The 15,229-nt window shown below is 31.3% G+C and overlaps 1 protein-coding gene across 1 annotated transcript in view; it reads left to right on the plus strand.

Annotated features, from left to right (window-relative positions):
* The first annotated feature begins 409 nt into the window (after nucleotides 1-409).
* stc (nuclear transcription factor, X-box binding stc) overlaps nucleotides 410-15,229 on the plus strand; it is a 90,482-nt gene continuing 75,662 nt past the window's right edge. The window contains exons 1-2 of the mRNA XM_075357282.1: nucleotides 410-536; nucleotides 7,365-7,802. Coding sequence (XP_075213397.1) covers nucleotides 7,427-7,802 — 376 coding nt within the window. The 5' untranslated portion in view covers nucleotides 410-536; nucleotides 7,365-7,426. The remainder of the gene's footprint in view (nucleotides 537-7,364; nucleotides 7,803-15,229) is intronic.

Raw genomic sequence — 15,229 nt, forward strand, 5'->3', positions numbered from 1 at the left:
AGGTTAAAAGAACAGCACAGAGCAGAAAGGACTGAAGAATAGCTGACTTTGTAAGATGATTTATGAACAAAAAAACTCCATGCTTTAAGTGGCAAGAACCAACAAAAAATTAGAGTAAAACAGAGAAAAATCAACCGAAAATTCACAAAATTGTATTCGCGCTATGATAACGAAACAAAGTTATGAGTAATAACGAGACTCTTTGTTCCACACGGCAAAAATATTTTGCAATAACGGGTTTACTGTAAAGAAAAGAGTTTTTTAATTTTTATTCAGCGTTAAGTTAAAGTAGATTATATTTTACACTTTCAAATGAATAAAATTGTATATTACTCATTCATTATCGATCAGAGGGTATAGTTCGTCAAAATTAGGCAGATGGTATGTACACAATATACGAGGGAATTTTTTTTCTAAAGTGAATTTCAACTACGGTATCATTGCAAGTGACTCAGTTTCCAGTTGGGAGGAAAATTTCTTAGTTATCTGTGTAATTACCTTCGTCTGATTTTTTTATTTCGGCCTATTTGGATCTGGTATGATAACTTTTCATTTTAGTGATATTATGCTTGTAGTTCTAGCGTAGTAATTTTTCCGTTTAAAGGGTATTTTAGAGATTTTTATTTAGAGTTATATAGGTTAACAATATTTACATTGTTCTGTCTCCTTAACATTGACAGTAAGTTTAGTTAACCTATTTTACCGTAAGACATGTAAATCTGCGTTATTCATTCGTTAAATATTGCTATGTAGTGGAATTGCTGTTTAAGAGTACTAGTGGGTTATTTTTCTTCACTGAATCTGTATTTTGTGTATCTTAGTTGTTGCATACGGGCTAACACATGAATTAGTTGTGTCCATTCACGATGGTTGCGTGCACGTAACACTTAAAATTCGTGAGTTGTAGAATTTCTGTCGTTTTAAGTTATGATTGTCCTTAACAATTATTAAAATTGGTAATATTAAAAGGAAAATTATTGGTAAATATTTAGTCTGTCGGGTTGCTTTTTGTAGGCCTGTTGCACAATTTTGATAACTTGTGTCATCATTTGAAAGCATACTCGAACTAGTAATAAAAATATATCTTCAAAATAATATGCGAATCCTACCAAATTCTTTATTTTCATCTGCCTCATTAGTATTTCTTATTAAAGTAATTTTAAAACCAAAGTATGGTGATAAGTGCTTAGGTATTCTAAATACTGATTTTAGAATACTAAATCTTCTTGCTATAATATTAAAACTGATTGATTCAGTTTATTTTATTTTTGTAGTTTCACCTGTGTTTTTAAACAATTAAATATTAGGTGTATTATATATTACTATCTTAAGCAAAGAATATAAAAGCTGAAAATTTTGAATTGGTTGTTGTTGCTCATTCTTTATTTTTAAAAAAATCTTATTGTTATGACCTTGGATATATTTTGTACATTTTTTAACAAGAAAAATAAAATAAATGAAAAAATTGCAGATTCTTTGCAGGAATTGAACAGAATTCAGTTAACTCCTGTACCAACAGGTTATAGTACTGCTTAATGTAGTTGGTAAAAATTCTAGAATTGTAATTTGTGACCAAGATTTGTTTTAACAAATTAACCAGATTTGAATTTTATATGTGGTTGAAGACTATTAGAATGAATATTTTATACAATGTCATTTTTGGATCTCTGTGGTGTAGCAATATAATAATTTACATTAAATAATAATTTTCACTAAAGAAATTTAAAAAAAAAAGTGTTACCAAAAACTGACCTCCTTGGTTAAGTATTAGGTTACAATGCAAAATTAAAAGTTTGTTTTGATAGATAATTTCTCATTACATGTAGGATGATTTTGCACACTGACTGCATGCTTACCTGCACTGATCACTATACATTAATGTAGTGACCGTGAAAAATAACACACATAAAATATTGCAGCTTTTAAAATTAATCACATGGATAAAATAATCACAGTGGAATTTGTTATATCTATTTAAAACAGAAATATTAACCTCTAATTTAATCATTACTGGTGAGTAAGTGAAAAATCGTTGTTATTTGCTAGCAGTATTTAAAAATTTTTAAATATAAATCTACGTACAAATTATGAATAAAGATAAGATTGTTAAATCTGAAGTTCACTGTACCGCACCTTTACAGTTAGTTTTAGATTTTTCAATAGATCGTAGTTTTCGATTTTTCAATAGATAATTTTATACAGTTTAGAGCATTTTACATTTGGTATGATTATAGTTTTTGATATTAATTACATAACCAAAATGACCATTATTTTAAAGTAAAAGGAAATTTTGATTATATTAACAGCTAGTTTAATTTTTATCTTCATAACTGTATATAGTTTTCAGGTGTGTGCAATGAGGTCTACAGTGCATCACATTATCTACATCTATAATAATGTGGATGTTACAGCAGTTAATATAATTTAATTGCTATCATAACTGTTCAATTTATGTTTCTCATTGAAACAGAATTTGTAAGGTAATCAGAAAAAATGTATCATTTGTTTAAAAAAAACTAAGAAATTGTTGAACTTGGAAGGCTAAAGACTTAGGTAAACCAATTTTTTTTTTTTTTTTGAAAATTTGTTCCCAAAAATAATTTTGATTGAAATTTGAATGAAATAAATTACTTTTTTTTTGTGTGTACAGTTTAGAATTTTAGAGCTGTCAGAAAAAGGAAACCTGATATTCAATGACCAGCCAAGTTATACAAATCTTTATTAAATATTGAATTTTGTGCATCTACTAATGTACAAAATCTTGTTTTTTTCATAATAGAATTCTAATTTTGTTGCTTATTAACAATTAAAATTTTATCAGTTTGGAAGATTAAGCAATTGATCTTTTCGTGATAATATTTATTTGTCTCTTTTAATTTCATTTCATGTAATTGAAGAATTATGACCTTTAAAGTTTTTAAGGGATAGTTTTTAGAATATGCACACATCTTTAATTATAGTGACGAGCCCCCAATTTTATGAGTGGAATGTCTGGGTAGAGGATAGTGTCATGAAATCACATGAACAAGTGTTTGCCTACTTGAATAGTAAATCAGCTTTTATTGAACTAATTCTTTGCTGCGCCAGCCCATATATTTTATTTTTATTTACAGACGAGGAAGTACAGGTGATTGTACAGTTGATTCAATTTTAGTTACTGATATTTTTTTTTCATTTTAGCTGTTGATTTTTTTCTATCATAATCAGTAAAATTGTACCTGAATTCTTGAACCTGAGAAATTGCATATTAGTGTTTTTTGTTTTAAATTTGAGATTATATTTTATTTTTCAAGACTAGATAATTGTTTAAAATAATTAAAAAAAAACAATTTTCCTATATTTTTTCATCTATTTTCGACATGGTTAGGAATTTGTGTATTTCTAATTCGTCTTTTGCTTAATGAAAACTACTTTAATGTTTTAGCAAAAGATTTACCAACAGATTTCAATTTTTTCTTTAGCGGTAATTCAGAAGATCTCATTTCAGGGCATATTCATGATGCTTTGGAAGAAAGCAATCGTAAAAATTAAAACAAAAATTGAATCTCAATTGCCAGCTCTTTAACAGTAATTTGTGTAAACAAGATTTTTTAGATAGATTTTGAATTTTTGAACTTTTAGGAAAAGAGTTGACAGGAAAAGATAGGAACTTTTCATGTCATTAATACATTGGATAACATTTATATTATCTATTTAGTTCAAAAAAATAAATGTATGCCAGAAGCTGAAGCAAAGTTACTACCCAACAAGTCATTATTATTATTATTAAATTAGTATTTGCTAGTAGCAATACTAAATGATGATTATGACTAGTCGTAAATATACAGTTAGTTACTATTGATCTAACTTACATAGAAATTTATAAATATAATTACATTTTATTTGAATAAACTCGATAAAAAACATTAGTAGAACTGTGATACTAGCCGGCCTCCATGGCATGAATGGTAGCAGAAGTTGACTGCAATGAGATATAGAATGTTGAATACCTTGTACTCTTATAACCTTGGTTGGAATATACAGTTCTGTTTAACAACATATTTGAACACATGAGTACACTCAAAATCTATTTACAAAACATTTTATTTAAAAATCTAAAAGTAGATAACCATTTTATTTGTTAATCAATCATCACTTGAAACTGAGGAAATAAAAATATTAAATGATGGTAAAGGTAAAAAGCAAATAATAAATATTAATCATCAACAAACAGTACTTATTAATGACCAAAATTTCTGAACTATGTTTATCAGAAAAAAAGCAATTGTTGAAAACAGTTAAAAAAGTGAAGTGAGTTTTGAAACATTTATTCTGGTAAGTAATGTGAAGAATTTCTATAACTTTCCCTGTTCGCAAAAATAATCTTTATGCTGATGTAGAAAGAAGTATGTGGTTCATGATATTTTATAACTAGTCTTCCAATTTTTGTGGTAGTATTCATAAACTGGGTCTTTTCTTTTTCTACCCACAATGGTTTTTTAAGTATAACTATTTAATCTCGTTAAGAAAATCATAATTGTTATTTTTTAATAACTTGCCTACATTTAGACATTAAAAATTAGATGTAATAACCAAATTTAACTATGCTCGCTAACTTTGACTAGCGAGCGTAGGTTAAGTTTGGTTAGATTATATTTATAATTTCTCTGCAAATATCCACTGATTTGGAAGAAAAAAGGAAAAAAGTGGTTCCTGCTTACTGAAAAAGGTTCAAAATTGGAGAACAAAATAACCAAAGGAGGAAATTAAACAGCCAGCAATAATATTTTATATGGTATTACTGACTTGCTAAAACTATACAAAAAAGCAATTAGTTTAAACATGAGCAATTGCTAATATGTAACTTAAAAAAAAAACCATTGTGGGGAAAAACAGAAAAGGCCCCATTAACTTCCATGATGGGATTATGCACATGGCCTTTTGTGACTTGATTCACATCTAGGCAGTTAAGCTTTTTGTTGTATATGTGGACTAACATCTTGAAAAAAAGTTTCTAATATCAGTAATAATCCTGATTTTTAATGCTTTTAATATATATTACTGAAAGTAAGTTCACTGACTCTTTACATAACCCTAGAGAAGAAACCTAGTAAAGTTATGTCTGTTAAGCGGGCAGCCATCATGTTGACAAATTCCCCCATGTCCTGGATAGGTGCATTAGGGTAGCCTATCCCCAAGGTATCTTGGGAAGCTAATTTCTTATGCAGTTGAGCTCCCTCCTGATTAGAAATTATTGCCACTAGCCATTGTTCTGATTGAGTCACTAAAAACGTGGAGTATCTAACCAGATTTACAATGCATGTAGTGATGTGTTCAGCAAAAAGGAGTGATATGTTGTCTATTGTGCAATCACCAAATTAGATTCTTACCTCACTGCTGTTTCTGTTGGTCTTGGATATCACACTGAGATTGTGGAACTTGCATACAAATATTTTATTTGATCATATTATTGAGGTAAAATGCTACCATATCAGGGTAGCAAACAAGCTTCAAGTAATTATTAAATCATTTAAGAACGGGCTCTCCACTTCGAATTTGAGGTCATCTAGTTTAATTAGTCAACAGTTAGCAAGTAAATGCAACATTTGTTAACTGTAATTCTTAGAAGACACAGTGAACAGATTGCCTTAGACGATAAATAAATTCATTATCTTCACCATTTTTAAACAATTTGATGGACAACTAGAGGTGATTTTTGTTACCTTGAATTTATGAATCATTCTAATAGTTTTTGTGTCGGGCAATGCTCATATGCAATGGACCTCAAAGTTTGTTGTACTATTTTTTAGAGATTTTGTTTGATGTATAGTGTGCAGTTATTTTTTAATTTAAGATCATTAAGGATTGATATAGTTCCTCTTTCTTATTGAAAGTTAATGTCAATCTAGATCAAAGAAACCTTGTGAGTTAAGTTGTAAAATATCATTAATACCATTTCTCATCTACAATGTTAAAAAAAAAAAAATAAGAAAGATCACAGACATTTTGTTAATGTGAAAAGATGTACTGAACATTTTGAATATTTTTAACATTGGAATTGCTTTTAATTATAATATTATTGAATTTTGTAACATTTGTTTTTAAAATTTGGTTTTCAAACACTCTTATGTGGTAATGATGAATTCATATGAGTCTGTTTTTGATCTAGAAAAAATTCTATCTTTTTTTTGTTTCATTTAAATTTCTATTTATCCATTTACTCATGCTTAATTGAAATTAATTGTTTAGTAGCTGTTTCATGAAGATTTGTATAGAGTTATTATAGCACAAACAAGCATACCACTGAACCACATTGCCCTCTGTGTGCTGCTTACTTGGTTGAAAAGAACTTGAGAGTAATTTTATTTTTATATGTTATAGATCTATCGTGAAATAATTTACTAGCTACAAAACTAGTACTATCTTTCTTCAACGTGCTCTTTTGTTTTTGTAGGAAGGTTTCACTTTGTCTAAGAGTTTGGCAGTAGTACATAGCTTTCACAGTGTGATGTTCATGAGATAATGATGAGATGATTGTTCAAAAGATGATTGCAAGGACTTTTCCAGCTGATGGATATGTTTTCAAGTTTACAGGGCAAGGCTCTTCTCCACTTCTTTGCAAATTTTGACTTCAGAGTTTCATGATTTGACCTTTGTCTTATCACATGTTTCTATTTGATGTAAACAATGATTCAGGAAATTTTGGCATATTTTCTGTCTAGGCTATTCCTGATTTTAGGTAAAAAATCGTGGACTATCTCGGCCAGATTTTGCAGAACCCAATGTGCTTTGTTGACTAATGGGATGGATACAATTCTGATGTGCTGCTCAAAAATGAAGTGGGACTAGGCCACTCGTGTTTAGTGAGGTCATGTGTTGATTGAATATTATCATCAATCTCACTTGTCCCTGAATGCCTGTTTCCCTTTAAATACAACTATCCCAGTCATATACGTGGGTTTGTAATCATCATATCCCCCAAACTGCACTCGCAGTCTAAGTAGAATTTTGGAGGCCTTGATGCCCTTATTCTTGAGAAACTTCATGATAATTCATTGGGCAACTGATGATGTTATGACACTACTGCTATGTCATTACACTACTGCTATGTCATTACACTACTGACTGGAGAGACCCCTTTTCTGTAATTGCAGAGGTGGCTGAAACAACTATCCCTTCCCACTTTTACCATCAACAATATCCCTCAGCATATCGTGTTCTTAAGTGAGCTGTGAAGATAAAAGGAATATATTTCATTCACCCTTATACTTATTATGTGTACTGCTACTGCTGATTATTAAAATTTTTTTCATTAATTATAATTTAAGTTGGTTGTTTTTGTTTTCGTTTATTAATTTTTAGATGTTGCAATTTAATTTTTTCAGACTAAAGAATAGTTTTGTCTGTGGAAAGAAGTAGCCTCTGGGAGGCTTGCCTCCGACCACAAATGTCAAACTGGGGCCGACCATATTTTAATAGTCAAAATTTCTGCTATCGACCAAATGGGCCACCAGATCATCATCGTTGGCAACATTTTTCTCAGTCTGCAAATAATTCTCCAATGTCTGTTTATCCCCAGCAGAGCGGAACAAATGAGTTTTATAACTCTTCTCATAGTAGGGGACCTCCTGGTTTTCAAAATGCTGACTTCAATAATACTACTAGGCCAGCAGTAAGTTCTTCATCGCTTTATAATCCTGCGCCTGGTAATATTAATAGTGATATTTGGGCTAAAGCAGCTAATTCAACATTAGTACCAACAGCTGGTGAATTTGTTCCATCTGCATCTTATCATCAATCGTCTAACAATTTAGAACATCAAGGTCAGTAAATTTAATCTTACTTGGTTGTAATTTTTACCTAAAATTTTATTCTATTTCAGTATTTTTGAGTAAGTGATTACTTATTTTTTCATTCAATTTGATTGAGATTTATTTTAGAAAATATTTGTTTAAGAATTGAGTATTGCTTTATATTATATTTCTAGTATATTAATATTATCTTTGTTTTAATAAATTTTATCACGTTATTAAAATGAAGTTGGTTACTGTTTTAATTCATAAATATTTTTCATGTATTTCACATTTGTTTGTTAGAAATTTCTGTAAGATTTTTTTTCGTATTAATGTTCTCGGTTAATATGTTAATTAATTTGTTTCTAATGGTTCTTGATGAAAAGTGTGTAGAACTCAAGCTAAGACATTAGGTGACTCTCGTCGTGAGGAAGTGGTCCTCTGCCGGTTACGGTTGGGACATACGAGGATCACACACGAATACCTAATGTCAGGAGAAGACCCACCCCTGTGCACACGATGCAACTGCCGCATGACTGTGCACCACATTCTTGTGGACTGCATATGTTATGCGGCGATGCATCGTCAGTTTAATATACCCGGAAACATCCGTGATGTCTTGTACGACGATAGCAGGATTTTGGAACGGGTGTTTCTCTTTTTGCATAGTACCGGGTTACTGCAACGGATTTAATATGCTCATATATGTTTTTCTATAAGGACAGTTTTTTTTTAATAATTTTAACCTTCATTTTCAATTTGATTTTTGGTTCTATGTATTTAATTTTACTGTCCGGGGAGGGGATTTTTGCACAACCCATCGGAGTTAGGTAAGTTTTATATACTTTCTTTAATCTATTATTTTAACTTTTATATTTTATCAACCCTCCCCTATGAATCATGAGACCTTGCCGTTGGTGAGGGGGCTTGAGTGCTCAGTGATACAGAGTAGCTGGACCGAAGGTGCAACCATATCGGAGAGGTATCTGTTGAGAGCCAGACTAAGGAATGATTCCTGAAAGAGGGCAGCAGCTCTTTCAGTAGTTGTTAGGGGCGTGAGTCAGGACGACTTAAACGGCCGTATCAACATCACTCAGTCCTCTGAGTACTGCGCAGCTGAAAGCAATGGAAAACTACAGCTGTTTTTTTTTTCCAAGAAAATGTGGCTCTGCATTTTCAAAAGCAATAATGGAGGCGCCTTCCTTGGTAAAATATTCCGGAGGTAAAATAGTCCCCCGTTCGTGTTATTCCGGGTGGGGACTACTAAGGAAGGGGTCACCAGAAAAGTAAAAAATAACATTCTACGAGTCGGAGCGTGGAATGTTAGAAGCTTAAAAAAGGTTGGTAGGCTAGAGAATTTAAAAAGGGAAATGGATAGAGTAAACGTGGATATAGTAGGAATTAGTGAGGTTCGGTGGGAAGAGGAAGGCGACTTTTGGTCGGGTGACTTTAGAGTAATTAACTCAGCGTCAAATAATGGGCAGGCAGGAGTAGGTTTCGTGATGAACAAGAAAATAGGGAGGAGAGTGGAGTATTTCAAGACGCATAGCGATAGAGTCATTGTAATAAGGATAAATTCAAAACCTAAACCGACAACGATTGTTAACGTCTATATGCCTACAAGCGCCCATGATGATGATGAGGTAGAATGTGTATACGAAGAGATTGATGAAGCAATTAAACACGTAAAAGGAGATGAAAATTTAATAATAGTTGGAGATTGGAATGCAAGCATTGGAAAAGGCAAGGAAGGAAATATAGTGGGTGAATACGGGTTGGGCAAAAGGAATGAAAGAGGGGACTGACTTATAGAGTTTTGCACGAAGTATAATTTAGTAATTGCCAACACCCAATTTAAAAATCATAATAGAAGAATATACACTTGGAAAAAGCCAGGCGATACTGCAAGGTATCAGATAGATTATATCATGGTTAAGCAAAGATTTAGAAATCAACTCGTGGACTGCAAAACTTACCCTGGAGCAGACATTGATAGCGACCATAATTTGGTGATAATGAAATGTAGATTGGGGTTTAAAAACCTGAAGAAAAGGTGTCAGATGAATCGGTGGAATTTAGAGAAGCTTTAGGAAGAGGAGGTAAAGAAGATTTTTGAGGAGGACATCGCTAGAGGTCTGAGTAAAAAAGACAAGGTAGAAAATGTAGAAGAAGAAAGGGAGAATGTTAAAAAGGAAATTCTTAAATCAGCAGAAGCGAACTTAGGCGGAATAAAGAGAACTGGTAGAAAACCTTGGGTTTCAGACGATATATTGCAGCTGATGGATGAACGTAGAAAATATAAGAATGCTAGTGATGAAGAAAGTAAAAGGAACTATCGGCAATTAAGAAATGCTATAAACAGGAAGTGCAAACTGGCGAAAGAAGAGTGGATTAAAGAAAAGTGTTCAGAAGTGGAAAGAGAAATGAACATTGGTAAAATAGACGGAGCATACAGGAAAGTTAAGGAAAATTTTGGGGTACATAAATTAAAATCTAATAATGTGTTAAACAAAGATGGTACACCTATATATAATACGAAAGGTAAAGTCGATAGATGGGTGGAATATATTGAAGAGTTATACGGAGGAAATGAATTAGAAAATGGTTTTATAGAGGAAGAAGAGGAAGTTGAGGAGGATGAAATGGGAGAAACAATACTGAGATCTGAATTTAAGAGAGCATTAAAAGATTTAAATGGCAGAAAGGCTCCTGGAATAGACGGAATACCTGTAGAATTACTGCGCAGTGCAGGGGAGGAGGCGATTGATAGATTATACAAACTGGTGTGTAATATTTATGAAAAAGGGGAATTTCCGTCAGACTTCAAAAAAAGTGTTATAGTAATGATACCAAAGAAATCAGGGGCAGATAAATGTGAAGAATACAGAACAATTAGTTTAACTAGTCATGCATCAAAAATCTTAACTAGAATTCTATACAGAAGAATTGAGAGGAGAGTGGAGGAAGTGTTAGGAGAAGACCAATTTGGTTTCAGGAAAAGTATAGGGACAAGGGAAGCAATTTTAGGCCTCAGATTAATAGTAGAAGGAAGATTAAAGAAAAACAAACCAACATACTTGGCGTTTATAGACCTAGAAAAGGCATTCGATAACGTAGACTGGAATAAAATGTTCAGCATTTTAAAAAAATTAGGGTTCAAATACAGAGATAGAAGAACAATTGCTAACATGTACAGGAACCAAACAGCAACAGTAGAAATTGAAGAACATAAGAAAGAAGCCATAATAAGAAAGGGAGTCCGACAAGGATGTTCCCTATCTCCGTTACTTTTTAATCTTTACATGGAACTAGCAGTTAATGATGTTAAAGAACAATTTAGATTCGGAGTAACAGTACAAGGTGAAAAGATAAAGATGCTACGATTTGCTGATGATATAGTAATTCTAGCCGAGAATAAAAAGGATTTAGAAGAAACAATGAACGGCATAGATGAAGTCTTACGCAAGAACTATCGCATGAAAATAAACAAGAACAAAACAAAAGTAATGAAATGTAGTAGAAATAACAAAGATGGACCACTGAATGTGAAAATAGGAGGAGAAAAGATTATGGAGGTAGAAGAATTTTGTTATTTGGGAAGTAGAATTACTAAAGATGAACGAAGCAGGAGCGATATAAAATGCCGAATAGCACAAGCTAAATGAGCCTTCAGTAAGAAATATAAGTTGTTTACATCAAAAATTAATTTAAATGTCAGGAAAAGATTTTTGAAAGTGTATGTTTGGAGTGTCGCTTTATATGGAAGTGAAACTTGGACAATCGGATTATCTGAGAAGAAAAGGTTAGAAGCTTTTGAAATGTGGTGCTATAGGAGAATGTTAAAAATCAGATGGGTGGATAAAGTGACAAATGAGGAGGTATTGCGGCAAATAGATGAAGAAAGAAGCATTTGGAAAAATATAGTTAAAAGAAGAGACAGACTTATAGGCCACATACTAAGGCATCCTGGAATAGTCGCTTTAATTTTGGAAGGACAGGTAGAAGGGAAAAATTGTGTAGGCAGGCCACATTTGGAATATGTAAAACAAATTGTTAGGGATGTAGGATGTAGAGGGTATACTGAAATGAAACGACTAGCACTAGATAGGGAATCTTGGAGAGCTGCATCAAACCAGTCAAATGACTGAAGACAAAAAAAAAAAAATTTTATCAACTTCGTCTGCGGTATTAGTTTTTTGAGTTTTATTTTGCCTTCTTAGCTTGTTTTAGTAAATTTTTATTATATGGTTGGTATTACGTTTACGCCTTTTATAGTTCATTATTTCGGAGTTATTTTACCCTTTTCCTAATAGCTACCAGGCGATGATAACGCCCAGGCGTTTTTCGCCCACAAACACCAACAAAAAAAAATTAGATGACAAGCCCAAAGGTATCATGTAAGATTATTACATGGAAATGGTAAGTAATATTACCATTATTAACATATTATTAAAAGTTATAAAATCAGATTTTGTGCTGAAGTTAGTTTAATTTGAAATGTTAGTGGGCTGTGAAGTGCCTAATGATCTAGAGTGGATAACTAATTTTAAATTGTTTATAGTATTTTTTATTCACATTTTAATTTTGTGAACATCAGAATAATGTTCTAAACCTTGTCTCACAAAACCGTCCGGCAGATATAAATATGAATTCAGCATGTATTAATATCTCAGTAGTTTAGACCGAGTCATTCTGTCACTTCCACAAGCAAGCGCAGTTATTGGTTTATACATATAATAATGTACTTAATGTAAACTATCACTTATCTGGCGCCGCAGCATGCTCATCAATTAAAAATGCTGAGCAATTACAAATTTTGTTGAATCTTTGTGGTTGATATTTAATTATGATAACATTAATAATGCTTCACAAAATTATTAAGTTCGGTGAAAGAAAGTATTTCAATCTTATGTTATCGTATTACTCTGTATGGTACAACACAGTTTTATACTTCATTTTTATAACAGTTTTATTCGGTGCTATTCTCATTAATTTTAATTTATCTTGTGTTTTTGTACCAATCAGGTTTTAACATTGAGTGATTCTGTCATAAAACAAACTGGGAAAAACTTTAAGCAGCTAAGAAAAAAAAATACCAGCAACATTATATATATATATATATATACAAGATAACTCTGAAACTGAAGTCAAGAGATATTGCTTGGAAAACGAGTACTGCAGCAGTTGCTAGTGAAAGAACAATTTTATTTTTAATATAATAAAGAAACACAGAATTGATGTAAATATGTTTGTCCAAAAAAGACTCGAAAGTGTGTGAAAACAATTGAAAAGTTGGACAATTTTACGTTCATTGGTTTTATTTCAATAAGTTTCCTAACTTGAACAAATTATTAAATACAATGAATATAGATTCTTAACTACCCAATTTTTTTTTTAAGTACATTACATCTTGTTTTTAAATAAATGAATTTTCATTGCACGTCAGAAAAAAATAATTCTTTTATCGATTAAATGAAAACATATTATTTCATAGTATAGGAAATATTTAAAAGAAATTAAGTGATTTCATGAAGAGCGTAAGACAATTTATCTAGAAGAAATTTGGATTAACGCAGGACATGTACGGGAAATAGATAAAGAAATAAAGAGCGCAGAAGACACTTTTATGAAAAGGTTTGTCAACTGGGGTGAAAACCCTGGTTGGAAAAGGTAACTATTATTATTAACACTCATTGGAAAGGAAAATGAGTTTTTGAATGGTGGTTTATGGGTATTTGAATCCTGATCTTCCCAAGAGTATTACAATACAATGAAATGAATGATTATAATTTTATACACTGGTTTAAGAAAATTGCCAAAATTTTTGCTGAAGGATCTGTCATAGTAATGGATGTGCCATACCCTTGTCTGAAAAGTGAAAACATTCCAAATGTTTTTACCTGAAAATCAGAAATTGGAGAATGGTTAAAATCAAAGAAAATCGCATGTTCAAGACACGTTAAAAGTAGAATTCTTAAAAATAGTAATCAGTTAAACAAAAATATATTCATTATCAAGTAAATAAAATCACAAAATCAAAAAATTTTATCATGTGTTTTTTCCATATGGACACAAGTCAAATGCTACATTGGAAGTAAGAATAGAAAATTTAACGTAAATTTTCTATAAATAAATTGTTATAGATAAATTGTTTTTAATCGATAGAATATGTTAAGTACCAGTTAAATACAGTTAGAAAAGGTTGGTAGTTAATAGATTGGTTAAATACCTTGGAAGCACAATGAAGTTTGATGGAAGTTGCACTGAGGAAATAAGAAGCAAAATTGCAAATGGTAAAATGGGGTTCAGCAAGGTCAGAAATTTGCTTACAATAAAAAGTATATCTTTGATCTGAGAAAGAGATTTGCAGGATATTTTGTTTGGAGTATGGTATTGCATTGTGCAAAAACTTGGACTATAAAGAAAAAGAGATATTCAGTATCTGGAAAGTTTTGAAATGTGGCTATGGAGGAAATGCTAGGTATCAACTGGTAAGAGAGAATAACTAATGATCAGGTCTTGACAAATATAAATGAAAGTGGGAGTATGATTAAGACAATACAAAAAAGAAAAGCTACTTGGATCAGCCGTATTCTAAGACATGAATGTATTCAAAAAGTAGTAATTGAATGAAAGATTGTGTGTGTGAGGAAGAAGGACACAAAAAGTGGAAGAGGAAGAAGAAGGATGGGAATGTTGGATCAAAGGGAGACAAGGATATAAAATTTAAAAGAAAAAACTCAGGGGAGACCATCATAGAGAATGCTGTTTCTTGATACCTGTCAATAGACAGTTCCACTAAAGAATAGAAGAACAAGGTGTTAATAGACTAGAAGCAAATGCTTGGAAAAGTTGTATTCAACATGTAATTAAAGAAGAAAACACATAGGAGCCGAACCTTTTGTGTGAAAATATTATTGAAGATGCAGTAAATTTTGGGAACAATGACAATATAGTTCAACAGTCAGTAACTTATTGGGTATGAAGAGATATATTGAGGTACAAAGTATTTTTTTCTGTTTTACTTGAAATTTTAATATAGTGGTAACCTACTTTCTTAAAAATCTTTATTTTTAAGGAAATTATAATTTTATCACAATTTTCTAGTTTTGTAACACAAGTTATTTTTATGCTACAAGTAAATAGACATGTTCTTCTCAGATGGATTGTGCTAAATTAAATTAAAGTCATGATACTGTTATGTTTTGGTCTGCTGCCTGGTTTGATAGACAAGGTTTAGTGCATGCACAAAATATTTTAAATTAATTAAGGTAAGATTATATAAAATTATCTTAACAATTAAAGTAGGTTTAATGGTAAGAGTTTTAATGAAAATTTTAGATTTCCTTTTCTCTTTATTTCTGATGAAAAAGGAAAATACATTTTGTTATGTCTTTGCGTAACATAAAGTAACAGGTAACAGTATTATCTTTATTTTTAAACCTAATGCTTTCTCA

The sequence above is a fragment of the Lycorma delicatula genome, chromosome 2 (assembly GCF_047948215.1).
Source record: "Lycorma delicatula isolate Av1 chromosome 2, ASM4794821v1, whole genome shotgun sequence".
NCBI lineage: Eukaryota > Metazoa > Arthropoda > Insecta > Hemiptera > Fulgoridae > Lycorma > Lycorma delicatula.